Source organism: Malaclemys terrapin, chromosome 2, assembly GCF_027887155.1.
Source record: "Malaclemys terrapin pileata isolate rMalTer1 chromosome 2, rMalTer1.hap1, whole genome shotgun sequence".
Lineage (NCBI taxonomy): Eukaryota > Metazoa > Chordata > Testudines > Emydidae > Malaclemys > Malaclemys terrapin.
The window spans coordinates 133,118,040-133,136,220 of record NC_071506.1 but is presented as its reverse complement, the minus strand read 5'-3'; the positions used below and the strand labels follow the sequence as shown (position 1 = coordinate 133,136,220).

The following is an 18,181-nucleotide window of genomic DNA, read 5'->3' as shown; positions in this document are numbered from 1 at the left end:
CCTTAGCAACTACAGCTGGGACAATGAGCAGGGAAAATAGCCCCAGCCACGCCCCGCACATATAGAGCCATTCATACAATAAGGTGCCCGGGGCCTTTGGGCCAGTTCTGATCCTACTAACAATTAGCAGTTCAGCCTCTCTCAGATATTCCCAGTCTGGAGCCCCAGGGACAGCTGCAGCAGCAACACCAGGCCACACCCCTCGCCAGAAGTAGGTAAAAGAGCCTCTCTCCAAGACGGTATCCCACCAACACGCCAAGCTCCATCCCAGAGACAGCACACTGGATTAGACACACCATTGGGCTGCGCTAGTCTGGCCGTTCCTGGCTTCCCGGGTGAATGCATATTAGTCTTACAAAGATTTCATGCCAAACTGCACACCATGATCAGTTTACCTGTCACTGACATACAGCCACCTCAGCGGTGAAGTGCAGCTGCTGTTTCACTGTATACGGCGATGCTGTTTAACAGTTTGGGATGGACAGCAAAGAAGAATCTTGCAGCAAATTGGAACTGCAGGGGGAGACATGGTAAGTAGGTGGAATGCAATCATCTGCGTTGGAATTTGGCCAGGACGCCTGGGTTAACACCCCAACTCTTTCACAGCGTGCTATGGGCTATTGAATAAACGTGAGTGATCAAGCTTGGTTTCATGTCCCATCCAAAATGCAGCACCTGCTAACATCCAGCTGGAACATTCAGTTACTACTGAGGTACTGAAGCAAAGAACCTCCTATTGAATCACCAGCATCACTTCCTATGTCACATAGATTTCCCTTGGAGGTCTCCCACACAAGTATTAACACAACCTGCGCTCTTCTTAGATGGATCGCAGCTGCAGGTGGGGCAGGGGTAAGGCAGATGATGAAACCTAGAATGGGTGTTGGAGTCACTATGGATTCTGAGCACAAGATCATTTCTCTTGGAAGAGCAGAAGTACCTCCAAGCTATAAACATTCCTAAAACAAGGATCCTCATGAAAAGGCCAATCAGACTCCATCAGAGGAGTGACTGCCAACATCAATTCCCACTCACTGGTTCCAGATCTCATTGACTCAGGTTACAAATGGAAGGATGATACTCTAACTACTAGTCCCACAATCTCCGCCTGAGAGCTGCAAATCCAGCTGGGTTCTGGGTGATGAACTCTTTGCAATGGGAAGGAAATGGGCAATTATGCTGATGATGCGCAGCTCTGAACAGGCACTGGCTGCCTCTCCTGAACCTTCCTTGACTCCACGGGGCTCATGGGAATGAAAACATGACTCGAAAATACACAGCCTGCAGTAAGCGGGTGCTTCTCCCATGGAAATATCTGGGCCAGATGCAGCAGTGGCTTGGAAGTGTAATAATCCTTCCTCTCTCCTACCTGGGATCTGACTTCTCTGTTTAGTTGTAAGCTCTTTGTCACACTTTCACAGGACATGCTCTGCTTCACACAGTCTCTCTGGCAGCATCCCCTTCTTAGCGCTAGGCCCTGGGCCTCTGCTTTTCATAGGGGTGAGCCCCATGGCCCTGTTACCAAGACACTGGGTCCCCAGCTTCAGCTCCTCCGAGTCTCACTTTGGCTCCTCCAGACCTAGAATCCCTGCTTGGAGACTTAACCCTCATGGGAGCTAGACACGCAGCAGATGTTTGCAGCAAGGCAAAGGAACCTTTTCAAAACGAGATGGTTGGCTGGAATACAGGAAAAAGGACTGCCAGAACCTGGGACTGGACAATAGAGGATGGATCACTTGATAATTGCACTGTTCTGGTTATTGCCTCTGGCACCAGCCACTGTCGGGAGACTGGGTACTGGGCTAGATGGATCATTGGTCTGATCCAGCATGACCGTTCTTATGATCCTTAGGTTAGAATGGAAAAGCAAAGCTCACATGCCAGTCCACCCTGGCAGCACAACCTGCCTCTCTTGCCTTAGCATCCAGGATTCAATCTCCCTTGCAGTAGGTAGGCAGCAGCATTGTCCTTCCAATCTGTTCACACTCCACTTCAGTTCTTGTTGCAGTCTGGTGAGCTGCACCAGGGTCCCCACCCTTTCCTGGGCTCAGACGTGGGAGGAGGATTCATAGATTCTAGGACTGGAAGGGACCTCGAGAGGTCATCGAGTCCAGTCCCCTGCCCTCATGGCAGGACCAAATACTGTCTAGACCATCCCTGATAGACATTTATCTAACCTACTCTTAAATATCTCCAGAGATGGAGATTCCACAACCTCCCTAGGCAATTTATTCCAGTGTTTAACCACCCTGACAGTTAGGAACTTTTTCCTAATGTCCAACCTAAACCTCCCTTGCTGCAGTTTAAGCCCATTGCTTCTTGTTCTATCCTTAGAGGCTAAGGTGAACAAGTTTTCTCCTTCCTCCTTATGACACCCTTTTAGATACCTGAAAACTGCTATCATGTCCCCTCTCAGTCTTCTCTTTTCCAAACTAAACAAACCCAATTCTTTCAGCCTTCCTTCATAGGTCATGTTCTCAAGACCTTCAATCATTCTTGTTGCTCTTCTCTGGACCCTCTCCAATTTCTCCACATCTTTTGCGGAGCCCAGAACTGGACACAATACTCCAGTTGAGGCCTAACCAGCGCAGAGTAGAGCGGAAGAATGACTTCTCATGTCTTGCTCACAACACACCTGTTAATACATCCCAGAATCATGTTTGCTTTTTTTGCAACAGCATCACACTGTTGACTCATATTTAGCTTGTGGTCCACTATAACCCCTAGCTCCGTTTCTGCCATACTCCTTCCTAGACAGTCTCTTCCCATTCTGTATGAGTGAAACTGATTTTTCGTTCCTAAGTGGAGCACTTTGCATTCATCTTTGTAGGATGGTGGAAAGTCCCCTCGACCAGGCAGTCATCAAAAGCTAATGCCCTGTCTTCCATTGTGTCTCCAAGGTGACATCATTCATACGGTGCCAGTTCTTTATGGCATGCAGTGTAGTTGTAGCCGTGTCCGTCCCCAGATATTCAAGAGACAAGGTGGGGGAGGGAATATCTTTTATTGGACCAATTTCTGTTGGTGAGAGTCTGAGAGAGACAAAGCTTTCAGGTCAGAAGACGAGCTCTGTATCAGCTCGAAAGCTTGTCTCTCACCAACAGAAATTGGTTCAATAAAAGATATTACCTCACCCACATTGCCTCTAGTTCTTGATAGCACATTCCGACCAACCCAGACATACCTAAGTGCCCAACACCCATCTCTGATTTCCCTGTCTGAGGAAAGACAGTAACCCCTTCTATCCCCGGAGGCAACAATACAAAAGTGAGTGGGGATATTTTTCATAAAAATGATCCAGAAGTTTCCACCTTCTCCATATGCTCACTATGGATATGCACAGTGCCTAGCACAATGGGGCTCTGACTTTGGTTGGGGCCTCGTCCATAGTATTAAAGACGCACAGAGCATGAGCTGATCAGGACATGGGTGTCAGTGGCAAAATTGGGTGATTTGCACCAGTTTATCATTTAATGGGTGTGCAAAATGGGTGTAGCCGGAAAAGCACCTAATGGAAGGATGTAAGATAAAGCAGCCGGCCCCTTTTTAACGTACCCTACACCTTGCCCAGCAAGCCCAGGGTCAAATCCAGTCATTACTTTAACCCTGATTCAGCAGGATTTGCACCTACTCAGGTCAAGGACTGAATATGGTCCTATGTCAGTGCAGGTTTCATGACTTTGCCCCAGTGTGTAGCTCATACTTTCATTCATACTGGGGTGGAATTTCATAGGTCCATTGACAGATTCTTAGGGTTTAAGGCCAGAAGGGACCAACAGACCATCTGACCTTCTACATAACACAGGTCAGAGAATTCCACCTAGTTACTCCAGTATTGAGACCAAAAACCCGTGGCCCTGGGGAAGTGGATTGGCCAAATCCTAGGCCAATGTGGGAGCAGGCTTGAGTCTGAAATGACCAATTAAGAAGTGGTTCTTTATACAGCATCATGCAAATCGCGGCTGTATGGCTGTGTTCTGCCACCAGCCCTGGCCTGGTTCTGAGCATGCACGACAAACTTGGAGCCTGCAGGGAGAGCTGCAGCTGCCGGTATGAAACATTTACAGGCCTGACTCCCCACTGAACTGCCGCTTCATACAGTATTCATAGCTTCATGCAGTATTAAGAGCTGCTGACGTCTTATAAAAAAACTGTGAAAAGCTTTCTATTTGGAGACCGTTCTGCTTATAATAGCATGTCCCGTGGTCTCTGCTTTTCTCTCTCCCTGGGCTTTTTATTGCTGGGGAGAGCGGCACAAAAATAGGAGGATAATATTGCCAGTGGTACCTCACACTTTTCATCTGCAAAATGCTTGGCAATGAATTAATTCACACAACGCATCTGTGAGGCAGCTAAATATGATTATCCTCCTCCTTGCTTTTTACAGCTGGGGAAAACTGAGGCCCAGAGAGGGGAAAGGAAAGGTACAGGGTTGGGGATCTGGGTTCTATTCCTGGTACTGCCACTCTCTGGACTCACTGTGTGACCTTGGCCAAATCCCATTGGTTAAAGGAAAAAATAATACCATTGCTTTCCTCCCACACTTTGTCTATTTAGACTGCAAGCTCTTCAGGGAAGGGGCTGTCTCTTAGCGTGTGTATGTACAAGGCTCTGATCCCAGTGGGAGCCTCCAGGCGCTTCAGTAATAATAACATAAGGCCTCAGAGGGAGTCAGTTTCTTCCTGGGGTGAGAACTCAGCACTGCCTCATACTCTGTAACCTGGGCTCTGTCTAGCTGAGGCCTGAAACTCTTAACTCTTTTTTTTCATTTACAGGCTTGACAGACAACGGAGTGGCTGCCTCTGCGAAACCTCTGCTTGTTCCAACGCCAGCTCCAGTTTCCCTTACCTCCAGCAGGGACTTAGCAGGGTTTCCCTTACTGTGACTTGTCCTGGCTGATGGGGGGCTGCCCCTTTTAAATCCCAGTCAAGACCACCTTAGCTGGCCCCCTTCTTGAGGCCAAGACTTGAATGGATACTGAATTCCCAGGGTGGGCATGTGAGGCTCCTTACCCCGCTCCTGCTCTGTGGACACATCGAGGACTTCGTTCTCTAGGGCTCTCGTTGGGGCACGTGTCCCCAGCGTTAAATTCACACATAAAGAAGAAGAAAAATGAAGCTTCTGTTTCCAAGCAACTGTCTCCAATAGCAATAAAAGCCGAGAGGGGTGTGGGGAGAGATGTGCAGAGGAAATGAAAGCAGGGTAAGAAGAGCTGCCTCTGAAGAGAATCCTTCTTCCAGTTTGCTTCTGAATGTTCCAGATAACGTCCCTTACTTTCCTTCTCCCCCCTGCCATCGCCTGAGGGGTGCTGAGCACCTGCAGTTCCCATCGAAGGCAGGCACAGATTCAGAAGACATGTTCACACTACAATTAAACACCCATGGCTGGCCAGTGTCCCTGACTCGGGCTGTAAAATGGCAGTGCAGACATTCAGGCTTGGGCTGGAGCCTGAGCTCTGGGACCCAGTCCTGCTGACACGGGCCAGCCATGGGTGTTTAATTGCAGTGTAGACCTACCCAGAAAGCTCTCTGGCTCTAACGGCTATGATCCCGTGACAGAGCTGGTGGTGGGAAAAGCTGAAGGGGACGTTAAACCATCTCCTCTGCCTCAAAAGCCAAAGCGCATCAGGGCTGTTGGCAGGATTTTGGAGGGAAAAGGGAATGAATGGTTTTAAGACATGTCCTGCATTTGTTAAGTTGAATGCCTTATTATTTGTAAAAACAAACACACACAAAATGGCGGCACTTTGTAGGTATAATAATCATCAATTAACCACTTTAGTTCTATAAGGCCTATTCCAAATCAGGGCCATACCCCCCTAGACTAGAGACACATAGGGAGGCATGGTTCTGCCCCAAAGAGCTTACAATATAAACCAAGACAAGGGGCAACAAGTGAGTGTAACAAACAATAGGAGGCAATGGAGGATGAGGGTAACGGTAATATCTTGTAGTTAGATAGGCTACAAACTGGCCTGCTTCTGCTGCCATTGAAAATCCATGGAAAGACTCCCATAGGATAAGGATCAGGTCCAATATTGTTAGCCAATACATACAGGTTAGGCATAGTATACGCCATATTAATAGGTATTTATGTGCACAGTATTAATATAAATATCTAAGTGTTGGGATGTGATGTTAACTGAATGCATTATGCTCTCTCCACTGTTCTGCTCACCCATGTCAAGTATCCCACAACACTTTGCAAAGCTGAAGTCAAGCTTTGGCGTTAGAAAACAGGAAGCCTGTGAAAGCCAAGATGCATGAATGGTGTGTCCGAGCACAGGTTGGGATGTACCTCCACGCACAAATGGTTTGGAATGCAGTGTCCAAATCAGAGATAAGAAAAGTACACAGCAAGACCAGAAGCTAAGCAACTCTTCCGAACTGGTGGGTTGGATTTTAGCGACGTTAAAAAGTTTTGTAATTTGTGAAGCCATCCTATAAATACGACTAGCTGAAATGCCTATCTTGGAAGCACACCTCCTGTGGAAGGAGAACACATGATGAGAATTTGCTTCCCAGAGGAGGTATGTATGTCTTCTTTTCATAGTGTACTGTTTTTCTTTAGACAATACATTTGTCTAAGTGAGGTTATTTGATCTCTTGAGCATTTTTAAGAACGAACCGCGAGTGCAGTCAAACAATTGACTACACCTTTTAGTGAATAATCTGCACAATTTGAGGGCTCCTGAAGCATTTCAAATATTTCTTTTCAAATTATCTTTTAAAATTCCCTGTTGGACTACAAGCCTGGGAGCCCTCTTAGCATTTGCTACTAAACCTTTCCCTGGACTCACTGGCTTCAGTTTTGTAACATACCCACTCCCTCCCCTTCCGGATAGTGCTGGAGATTTTCTCCTGCTCCCCAGGGTAGGGTGAGCAGGACCAGAACTTATCATCTCCAAATTCAAGGGATGACATCATTAGCTGCCTGTCTTATATGGCTCTTATCACCATAGTATCTGAGCACCTTGCAATGATCAATGGATTTCATCCTCTCAACATCCCTGGGAGATAGGGAAGTGTCACCCCCTTTTACAGCTGGCAAATTGAGGCACAGGGGAGATTAAGTGACTTACTCAGGGTCACACAGAAAGTCTGTGGCTGAACCAGAATCAAACCCAGGTCTTGAGCCCCCATCCAGTGCCCTACTCACTAGATCATCTTTCCTGGAGTCTCAGAGCTAAGACAGCCCTGATACTTCTAACAGTTTTTTTAACTGATTTAACTGCTGGGTGAAATGTAGCCAGTGGGTAAGACACTGGATGAGGGGTTGGGATGCTTGGTTTCTATTCCTGTCTCACTGAGTGGCTTTGAGCAAGTCACAGCCCCAGTCTGTGCCTCAGTTTCCCCATCTATAACACTGGGATAATGATAGCCACTTTTCTAAAGCAATTTGAGATCTACTGACTCTAAGAGATGAGTATTATTATCAGATAGGGAGCTAGGACCAAGCCACAGAACCTGGCAATGGACTCTGAATTTCTCAGAATCAGTTGTCAGGTTCATCCCATTCCAGAGAGGTTAGAATTTCCTCAGCATCTGGGGTGTTTGGACCCAGTGTCCCAGTCCATATCTGCTCCCTTTGCATTGTTCGGGGTGATTGTATCTGATGCCTGTTCTCTATGCAGCGCCCTTAGCATCCTGATAAAAATGAGGGAACTCCCTGAATCAAAAGTATTGCCAGTATTCCACACATATTAACCTGCACATGGAGCATACGGGCCCTGAATACACAAACAGGTCAAATCTCATCAAGAGGCCTATCTTGCAAGGTGCTGAGCCCTCACAGAAGTCAATGGGAGCGAAGGATCGGGTCAGTACATCAGAAACCGCATCACAGGCATATGAACTACTAGATGTCCCTTCACCCCATGCACACCAGCACTTTTAAAGAGGCACTTCTATCCATGCGGAACGTAGCTTTACCAGAAAGAAACACCTCCCTTCCACATGCCCTCTAAGAATCAGTTTGTGGTTGGAGGTTGCACTATAGGCCCCTCCACCGCACCCCACCCCAGTCAAGTGAAAGACCTAACTCCTGCTGAATTCCATCTCAGAACTCCCATTTATTTAAGTATGGAGCAGGATCGGCCCCTTAAATACAGGTGAACCATCAGCAAAAAGGAAGGCAGAATCATTAAAAGCAGCGACCAAGGTTCAGAGCCAAGCAATGCACCGGCACTCCTACCTGTGTGCTGATTCTTGTTGCCTTAACACACGAGGCTGTACGTTCTCTCCGCTCTTCCACTCCGTCTTCCTGTGTCCAAGGAACAGTTGGTAGGATCTCCCAGGTCCTTGAAGTACTAACTAGCCTGAGCAGGTAAGTTCCATTCTTATACATCTGCCCATGTGATCTGAACAAATGCCCTAGGGATGAGTTTTTGAATCAAACAAAAAAAATAGTGCTGGGAACCAAACCTGTTGAGCCGGAATCTACGCTCAACAGAAAGGAATTTTCCACTTATAGGCATTCAATCCAGCTCAGAGGTTTACAGCCTGCTCTTTTCCTGCATTGAAGATCACATCTAGGGGGACGGGATGGGACAAAGAAAGGGAGAAAGAAACTGATATTATGCTTATATAGGGCTAGAGATAGATGATAGCTCTTACATAATGCTTATCAGTAGTTCTTAAAGCCTTTTACAAAGGTGGTCAGTATCATTATACCCATTTTACAGAGGGGGAAAGTGAGGCACAGAGAGGCAAAGTGACTTGCCCAAGGTCACCAATCAGACCAAGGAATAGAACCCAGGTCTCCTGAATCCCAGTCCAGTGGTCTATCCATTAGGCACAACTGCTTCTAGATAGAAAGAGAGGGGAAGGCAAGAGGGATGGATAGGTAGATATAATCTGGATGGATGGATAGTACGGAAGGCAGGATAGATGAACAGATTAGATCCAATAGGATCCCACAGTGCTTTACAAACTGTACTGACTGATCCTACAAAGTACATCATTTCACCTACAACTGAAAGATCACCACCTCTGGAACAGAACACGGCAGTTGTTCAAAAGCATCCCTTTCAGGACATGAAATGAAAAGGAACACAGTATCCAACAGGGGAAATGTATGGAATCAGCCCTTGCTGACACTCATATTCTAACACCATGGGAACTTTAATGGACACATGCTCTCAAGACCTTAGGTGAAGAGTGCACTCCCTGCACTCAGTGCCCGCTATCCCCAAAGCCCTCGCCCCCCAAAGGCACATTCTACCTTGTTCTGGTTCTGTTCTCACCTCGCATGCTCTAGGTGCTGAGGCTAATGCATCCAAGTCCAGGGGCATGGAGAGGTGACCGTTGGCCAGGTAATGGAAAGGGGAAGGTGAGTCAGTGGGAACAGAGAGATGCTGATGAGTCAATGGGAACCAGGAGGTGATAATAAGATAATGGGGAATGGGTAGTTATCAGATCAGTGCAAGACAGGAATGTGATGGGAAATTTCTAAGAACCAATTGTGACACTTTGTGTTAACCGAAATGTCTGGGGTGAATCACCACCACTCATTCACAGCAGGAAGGAACCCTGTCTGTGCCCTCCCCAGGGAAACTCTCCCCAGCCACCGGCAACTGGCAACACAGGCTCTGCAAGCCCCACTCTATTCTTCTGCAAACTAGCAATTAGCACACCCCACTTTGCTATTCTCGAGAGCCTCACCTTCTGGTCACCTGTAAGACACACGGATCCGCTGCCTCTGTGGGAGCAGTGCACCCCAGTTTACTAGTTTCGCTTCAGTTCAACGCACATCTTAGTTCAAGGCACTGAAGTTTATTTAATAGCACTTAAGATACAGAATAAAAGCAAGTGTAAGGATTTGGAAACATAAGGTTACAGGTCAAAGAAACAAAGGTAATCTATAACCTATCCTTATTAACAAGTTACTTTCCTGTCTAATAAGGCATTTCTCACCCAATGGTCAGTCCTTACAGAGCTTGTCCAGTCCAGAGAGCAGGGATTTACCTTTCATGAGATGCCTCGGCTGGCAGTCTCTCCTCTCTAATGGATAAAATCTTGGGTCCTCACCTCTTCATTTATACAGTTACAGACTATGGTTTCTTACCCCAGGGTGTCCCCTATTCAGAGACTTTTCTTGGGGTTTTATTGTCTTTGCAAATCCTCAAGCTGGCACCTGGTCCTGACAGTATATGATGCTGGCTCCATGGATGTCCATTGCTTTCAGGTGTTCACTGAGTTAGTCGTGACTGTGAGACCCTCCTTCCCTTAGGTGGCAGGTTTCACTTCTAATATTTAATTTTTTCGCAGTAACCATGACAGTCAGCTAGAGTGTAGCTTCCGGCAGAGACTGCACATGATGTTGAGAAGCCGGTCGGACACAGAGGTATACTTGCCAATGCCTGGGTCTGTCTGTGACCATCACACCAGAACAACGGGGACAGCTCCATAAATTATCGGTGTCAAATGAGGACATAGGTTGCCACTGATTCAATGGACAGCAGGCAGAAATGCGCCGCCACTGGACAAATGCAGGTTGTTTTCTGCTGGTGCAACTATTACCTCACCTTCTAATTGAGATGCTGCCGTGCCCTGGGGCCTCGCTGGCCCGGTGTGCTGGGCAATCACCTGGTGCTTAGTCACAGGTACAGTATGTTCTCACAGGAGGCAACACGCCGTTTTCACGTCCAAGTGGCAACGTACTTGAGGGCGAGAAGATGGGAATTTAACCATGAAACTCCATGATCATGATCTGCCCAAAACTGCAGCCATCAGAGGGGTGGGAAGTGTTGTACTGCAAGAGAGAGCCCAGGCACACAGCCATGTTTGCTTCAGTCCGGCACTGTCTGCACACTTGCTGCTAGCTCCAGAAGGGAGTTCTCCTCTGAGCAACCTGCAGATCGTCTAACCTCGGCCTCTGCAAACTGCTTGGCATCAGCCCTGGGGCCCCAGCTACAGCCCCTGTGCTGATTCCTGCCCATTCAAACTACCTAGCCTCAGCCCAGTGCCCCAGCTGCAGTCACTACAGCCTGCCTGTCCTCAGCCCCTGTGCCCACTGCAGCCCCTGCAAACAGCCCAATCTCGGCCTGTGGGCCAGCTCTACCCGCTGCAAACTAGCCAGCCTCAGAAACAAGCCCTGCCTCACCCTCAGGTCCAGTTCCTGCAAGCAGCCTAAGGGCTCCGATTCTTAATCCACTGAAGCCCGGGGTGCTCTGCCTGACTACGAGCTATGGCATCTGGCCTTCTGTCAATCCCCATCCCAAATCTCTTCAGTCTGGTGAACTCCAGGGTTTCTCTCCCAATTCTCATGACTCTGTCATGAGTCTCATGATAATGATTGTTTTCTTTAAAGCTCCAGCTCCTGGAGTCAAGCGGCGATGTGATGATGTCAGTCTTCATCCTTAAAGAAAAAGTAAGTTTCTAGCCCTTGTGGCTGTGGAGAAAGTTTCAAAATGTGACCCCCAGTGCACCCTAAAGGCCCCAAAAGCAGAAGGCAAATAAAAAGAACACCAAATCTAGTATTTTTACATCATCTCATGATTTTAAAGCCAATCCCATGATTTTTGGCGAACCTGACTCGTGATTTTTGAACATTTGGAGTTGGCAATACTGCATCGAGGTGCTGTGTTATTACTCCTTGGTCTCTGATTTTCAGTGCTTGGGCATGGGAGCAGGACCACGGCCACCCATCACCCATGGACCTACTCTGGTGAAGATAAGAAGGCCAACAGTTGTGCTGTATTCCGGAGCAATCTCCGGCAGTTTGAATTCTCCGGTGACTCAGACTGATTGGAAATCTTATTCAGTCACTGGTTCTGACGCAGGGCCTTGGGATCCTGGCTTCCTGCCAAGAGAATAGCATTTGGGGGTTTTCTTTGTTTTCCCTTTGATTTTCCACCCTTGTGGTTTACCCGTTGTGACCCCATGTTCAGTTGCAGGGCTAGTGGTTCCGGTGAGGCAGCAGCCTTTTTAAGGAAGAGCAGGAAGTGGTAGCAGACTCCCTGTAAAAACCAGAGTCACCTTGAAATCCCCTTCAGACCAAGAGCTCTATAGGCTGAAACTAAACACACAGGGAAGAGGCCTGTGGACAAGTGCATTTGGAGTAACAGAGACTTGACTCCAGCACAGTGGCTGGAATTGGGGGCAGGGCTCATGCCAAGCAGTTTGCAGAGGCTGAGAGTCGGACAATTCGCAGGGTGCTCAGAGGGGGGCTCCCTCCTGGAGCTAACAGCAAGCGTGCAGAACTGAAGCAAACATGGCTGTGTGACTGGGCTCTCTCTTGCAGTGTGACACGTTCCATCCCTCCTAGTGTTGCGTTTTTGGACAGATCGTGATTATTGATTTTCATCCAGGGGATTTGTGCTTAAATTCCCATTTTCTCCCCTTCCAAGTGCACCAGAGATCGAATGGCTAGAGCAGGGAATTGGGAGTCAGCCTCCTGAATTCCTTTCCCAGCTCTCAGAGAAGGGTGGGGTCCAGTGGATTAGAACCAGGGGAGAGCAGGAATCAGGACTTCCCATGTTGGGGACAGGAGAGTGAGCTAGTGGGTAGAGCAGGCAGGACTGCTAGTGAGGACTTCTGGGTTCCATTCACAGCTTAGGGAATAGTCTCCTGGTTGAGCTGGGGAGTGCGGTCTCATGACTAGAGTAGGAGGAACTGGGAGTCAGTGGTTAGGGTAGGAGTCAGGTCTCTGGGTTCTGTTCCTTGCTTGGCCACTGATTTGCTTTGTGACTTGGAGTAAGCCAAATAGCGTCTCTTTGCTTCAGCATCCCTACTTGTAAATATCAATCTGTGTATTTCTAGCACCCCCATCACCACAATTTCTGAGGATTATTGGGTTGTCGGGGTGGGATAAGGATACTTACCTACCTCCAAGTAGTTGGGAGAGCAGGAGAAGGTTGAGTCTTAATTTATTAATATTTGCGAAGTGCTTTGCAGTGCTGGGTGACATTTCTGTCCATTGCTGTATTCTTATGACACAAATAAAGACAAAGGCCATAAAACAAGTTCCTAGGTAGGGGCAGAACACTGATTAATTATATCATATGACACTAGTCTATGAGCATGCAAGGCCTCACCGTCCCATCCTTCTCCCTTATGCAGAGAAGGAAGGGGTTCACTAGCCCTAATACACAGGCTCCTTTACAGCTCTGACAAGGCGCAACAGTAGGCCAGCAGGGAGAGGGTTAAAGATGCTTCCAGGGGCCAGCAGGGAGAGGGTTAACAATGCCTCCCTGAGAATGGGGAAGCCCCCAGCTGCAGGCAATAAGTGCAGGTAGCCGGACAGAGCCAGGTGTAGGGAGTGGGGTAATTATCCTAGCACTCTGGGAGAGGGAGAAGTTACGGTTATGTGTCTGTCTTAGGGGAACCTTCTGCCTCTTAACTTAACTCCCCAGACTAAAGGGCTCCTCAGTGTTTATAGGGGCTGGGCTTTTTAGTGCATGAGACCCCAAAGATACTGGGCTGTTGGATTCTAGGGGACTTGCTGTTCTGTCTGTATGGACTGTTCTCCTCTAATTGCCTGGTCCCAGTAGGAGAGGCTCAGCTCTTCTCACCGCAGGTGCTGATGCTGCAGTGGTTCAAGAGTTGCCATAAAGATAAAAAGGCCCAGGAATGAGAGTGGGAGGCTCCCTTTGCCCTCCTGCAGCTGCAAAAATTGCTTGTGGAAGGTAAGTACTGTGCTCTGCCTATGAGAGGCAAGGCCCTACAGGATTCTGCTATGGAGACCCTGGTAGCTCATCAGCTGGCTGCTCCCAGGCCTGGGTGTGAGCTCCTGCGGTGAATGATGTGTGTGTTGGGGAGCTGGGTGCAAATGCAGAGCAAAGCATGTGGTGGGTTTATCCCTTTTAAATAGTTCCCGCCTGGCCCCAAGATAGAAGGTGCCCAATGAAACTTCATGGGGCTCATGCTCTGTGTCAAATGGTCTAACTGTCGACCAGGTCAGCAGTGACCAGAAGCTGATGCCTTACTGTCTCTTTTTGGCCTGTCTGTGAACCAGGTTGGTGGTTCTCAGCCCAGTTCCTAGTATGGTGTTCAGTGTTACTCAGTGCTTAAAGTTTTTTTGCGAGGATGTTTACTTTATCAGGTGTCTGGTTCCAATGGGCTGTGCACAACAAGAGGTTCAGAGTGTCCTGCCCAGACTCTGTCTGGTGAGCTCAGCCCTTAAAGGCACAAGCTCTCAAGACCTCCCCTAGAGGAAAGCTGTCCATCACCACTGTTCAGTAGTCCCCTTGTGTGCAGTCTCTACAGAGAGGGTAGGAGCTCAATCAGCTGTGGGGACTGAACTTCCAACTGTCTAGGGTGGGGTTGCTACTCTCTAGCAGAGGGGTAGGTAGCATGTGGGGGGAGATTAATTTCCACATGCTGTTCCTGACCTGTGGATAACCAGGCCTCAGTCTCCAAGCCTATGGGGATGTCCATTTCCTCAGTGCTAAACCTGGAAACAGAAGAGAAATAAGGCTGGAATCTTCCTGTTCCATTATGCTGAGAGCCCCAGGGACTGTGTTCATGTCTGTTTCTTGATGGCATTCAAAGCCACTGTGGGGGGGATGTCTAACTGGTAAGCGAGATGCAGAGAGAACATCCCTGTCTGTGCACACCATGTTTCAAATCCTGTGGAGAAACAGGCTTGCCATGGTGGTGTCTTCTGTGTATCCCCATTTCCTGTTCCTGCTCTGTTGCACAAACCTCTCTCACTTCTCCCCCATCCTCCTGGCTCCTGAGTGCTTGCACTGCTTGTGGGTTCATAAAGGAACAGAACATGCTAGGGAGAGTATGCATACTATGGTGCCTCTAACCTAGAAACCAGTCCTGAGGCACCATGACCTCTAGCTATGTAGAGCATCCAAGTTCCGGTCCAGAACTAGAGTTCTAATGTCTGGGCTAAACTAGAAAAGTTGCACCAGTGGAATTAAGCTGATCTATATCTATGCAAGCCCCTAATGTAAACACACCTAAACTGATTTAACCTTTGGGTTTAACAGAATTTGGTAATTTACTGAGGCAAGGGTTAATCTAGATTAAGTGTGCCTACACTAGAGGTCAAGTATCAGGGGGTAGCCGTGTTAGTGTGTATCTACAAAAACAACAAGGAGTCTGGTGGCACCTTAAAGACTAACAGATTTATTTGGGCATAAGCTTTCGTGGGTAAAAACCTCACAGAAAAGTGAGGTTTTTACCCACGAAAGCTTATACACTAGAGGTTGGCACCAGTTCGGGCTTTTTCTTTTCCAGAGATCTTTAACTTAAACCAGCACAACTCACAGTGTAGGCAAGCCCTGAGCTAGTCACAGGGAGGGTAGGAAGCCCCTTAGCTTGGTCTTGAGCAGCCCCTGTCTCTGGGTTCCCAGCGGGATGTTGATGGCTGTCAAAGCCACTGAGGATCAAAAAGGTTAACAGTGAACACCGAGTCAGATCTGTGCTCCTTGGGGTGGGAAGTGTCCATGGAGAACGGTGCATGCAGCTGTCTGTGAGCAGGGGGTGCCTGGTTTCTGGGACTGTGAGCAGTGTCCAAAGGGGAGGATGCTTGGTGGCTTGCCTTGGAGCATCCTTATCTGTGTGCAGGCTGGTAGCCTGGCTTTGGAGCCTCTGGGGCTGAATGTGGAGGTGATGTGGAAGTGCTTCATGCTCCCTGGGGCTGTGTTTGTGTAAATGAGTTACACACCGGTGAGACTGAGACGGGAATCCCCGTCTCTCATTCCAGGGCACAAGCTGTGGTGCAGGTGCCTCTGGGTAGCAGCCCGCATGTGACTTAAGCTGAGCTTCACATCTCTGAGTCAGATCTGAGAATGTGGCCATCATTTACCTTACGCAATGTGTGGCAAGGGAAACAGCTTGAGAAGAACTGGCCCCAGGGCCTTCCCACCAAGGGGATGGAATCCTGCTTTGCTTGGGGAGAGGCTGGATGTAAATACAAATATTCATTACTAATAAGCATTACACTAGTGCCTAGAGTCCACAATCAGATGGAGGGGCTCCATTGTGCTAGGGGCTGTACAGCCGTAGTGAGAGAGAGCCTGTCCTGAAGAGTTTACGGGCCAGTGCAGGGAGGGGGAGAAACAGATGGAAGTGACAGTAGGCCAGTGGCAGAACTGGGAATAGAACCCAGATCTCCTGAGTCCCAGCAAGCCCCACTCCTTCTGAACTGGTCCCATGGGGCAGATTCATGTATCAAGATGATGCAAGGTGCTGCAACCGGACGCTGCTCTTAGCTCAACACCACCCCCTTGCCTCCCAACGCGCTGCTGTCCTGTCAAAATGCCTTTGATTAGAGTTCAGAGAATTGCTTCCTGTGCTCGGGAAGTGATTTCTGGACCTAGGAATGCTCCGGGAGCAATGCTGGTGGAGCGGTCTGCTAGTGATCAAAAGGGTCCTTTTTCATCTTGGGATTTAAGCTCTACATTAAAAGGGGGAACAAATGAGACAAGGGTAGCTAGGGAGACGTGTATCAGTAACATGTAAGTAACTGGGCATGGTCCTGAGTAATGTGTGTTGAGTGATGTCATGGTAGGTCAAAGGGGCTCAGTAGTGTCTTTTCTCCCTGCTGGGATCATGCCACAATGTGTCAGGCTTCAGAGTTGCGGCCTGGCACTGAAAACCAAGGCTATCATACAGCCCTGTGTTCTCTGCATCTACCTTGTGACTGCAAAATGTATGTACTTAATATAGGTCAAATGAAAACACTATTCCCGGAATAGAAGACCTTCTCTCCCTCCCTCCCCCCCCGCCCCCGGAAGAGCTGCAGCTGGAAAGCGCAGCCCAGGCAGGTGCTGTCACAATGTGCATGTGGCTGCAGCAGGGTGGGTTTGGTCAGGTGTCTTTATGTAATGCCGGTGACAGAATCAGTAGCTCTAACACGCTGCGTTTCAGTGCTATTAACTCCAGGCGATTCAAGATTCCAAGGTCACCTCTCCTCGCTTAGCTCGAGAGAACAGAAGTTGGTCCAATAAAAGATATTACCTCACACATCTTGTCTCTGAAGAGAACTTGTCATGCATACCTGAGCAGTCATGTGACCCTCCCAAAATGGGCCATCCGGCATGTAAGTGCCAGGCGTGACTTCTGGGAGGGGAGTTCATGAATGGGGCAATGATTACCGGGCTGGAGTGAGTGGAGGGAGGAGAGGGCAGACAGCCCTGCTGCTGAGCGTGCAGTACTTTGGCACACGCAATAGGCTGCAAAACGTGGGGCAGGTGAAAGAGCTGGATTGTTTATAGTGTGTCACTTTAGATGGATTGTTGGCTCTGTGGCTGGGTCTGTGCTAGATTCTCTTGGGGAAAGATTGTGACAGTGAGAGCCATAGAGTGGAGGACCAGTGATCCTTCTGCTCTTGTATTGTTGTGAAAAATGCCAGAAGCCACCTGAGCCCTGTTAATGCCAGCGCTGCCTGCAGAAAGGCTGCACAGTGGGAGAGATCCCAAAAAGGCCTTGTGCAGACAAGGCCATTTTTAAGGGACTAGACTAGCAAATGGGTGGAGGGATTCTGCTACAATGGAGTCCTCTATGGCACCTTGCCAGAAACCTGAGGCCCTAACTTGCCTGTGTATTGAATTGACTGGCGTTATGAATTACTGGCCCCTACTGGATGGCCTCAGAACTGCTTGTTTGTCAAAGGTCCTACAGTGCTAACAGATGAGGGAGATTCTCCTTTTAAGTGACAGGGGCTCATGCTGTTTGGAGCAGGGGGATCTGTTCCCTCTGTGTAGCAGAGGGACAATCATGAAGCTCGTAGGTAGCGCCAGATCTGTTCTGCTACTTTGCTCTCTGCTTCCACCCCAGGATCTCAAGGTGTCTTACAAAGGCAGTTAAGTATCACAATCTTCATTTTATAGATGGGGAACCATGGTACCTCAAAATTGAGATTATTCATGTTTGTTATGGTAGTGTCTAGGGACCAGCCAAGATCTAGTGCCACTTATGCTAGGGATTGCACAAGTGCAGAACATTAGTCCCTTCCCTGAAGAGTTTATAATCTGAATTTATGGCTTCGGGGAGTGGCAGAGCAGGAAGCAGAATCCTAGATTACAGCTTTCCCATCTGTCTCCATTTCAATAGTGCCTCAAGGAAAGATTTCATGGTTGAGGTATTGTTTTTTTGTTTTGTTTTTAAGGAAAAAAAGGACCATTGTGATTGTCTGGTCTGACCTGCATAACACTGACCTCAACCCCATTGTGCTGGGTGTGGTAGAAATGCATAGTAAGAGGCAGTCCCTGCCCATTGCACTG

At 48.4% G+C, this 18,181-nt stretch overlaps 2 protein-coding genes across 3 annotated transcripts in view; one reads left to right on the top strand and one right to left on the bottom strand.

Moving 5' to 3' along the window:
• RHOBTB2 (Rho related BTB domain containing 2) overlaps window positions 1-8,297 on the bottom strand; it is a 32,087-nt gene extending 23,790 nt beyond the window's left edge. Inside the window, exon 1 of the mRNA XM_054017311.1 lies at window positions 8,194-8,297. The gene's annotated coding sequence lies outside the window, so the exon portion shown is untranslated. The remainder of the gene's footprint in view (window positions 1-8,193) is intronic.
• Window positions 6,444-18,181, top strand: part of PEBP4 (phosphatidylethanolamine binding protein 4) — a 224,314-nt gene continuing 212,576 nt past the window's right edge. The window contains exon 1 of one of the 2 annotated variants that reach the window (XM_054017319.1): window positions 6,444-6,529. In XM_054017319.1, coding sequence (XP_053873294.1) covers window positions 6,503-6,529 — 27 coding nt within the window. In that variant the 5' untranslated portion in view covers window positions 6,444-6,502. Of the gene's footprint in view, window positions 6,530-10,061; window positions 10,604-18,181 lie in introns of those variants that run through there. The other variant, XM_054017322.1, reaches the window with a different exon arrangement.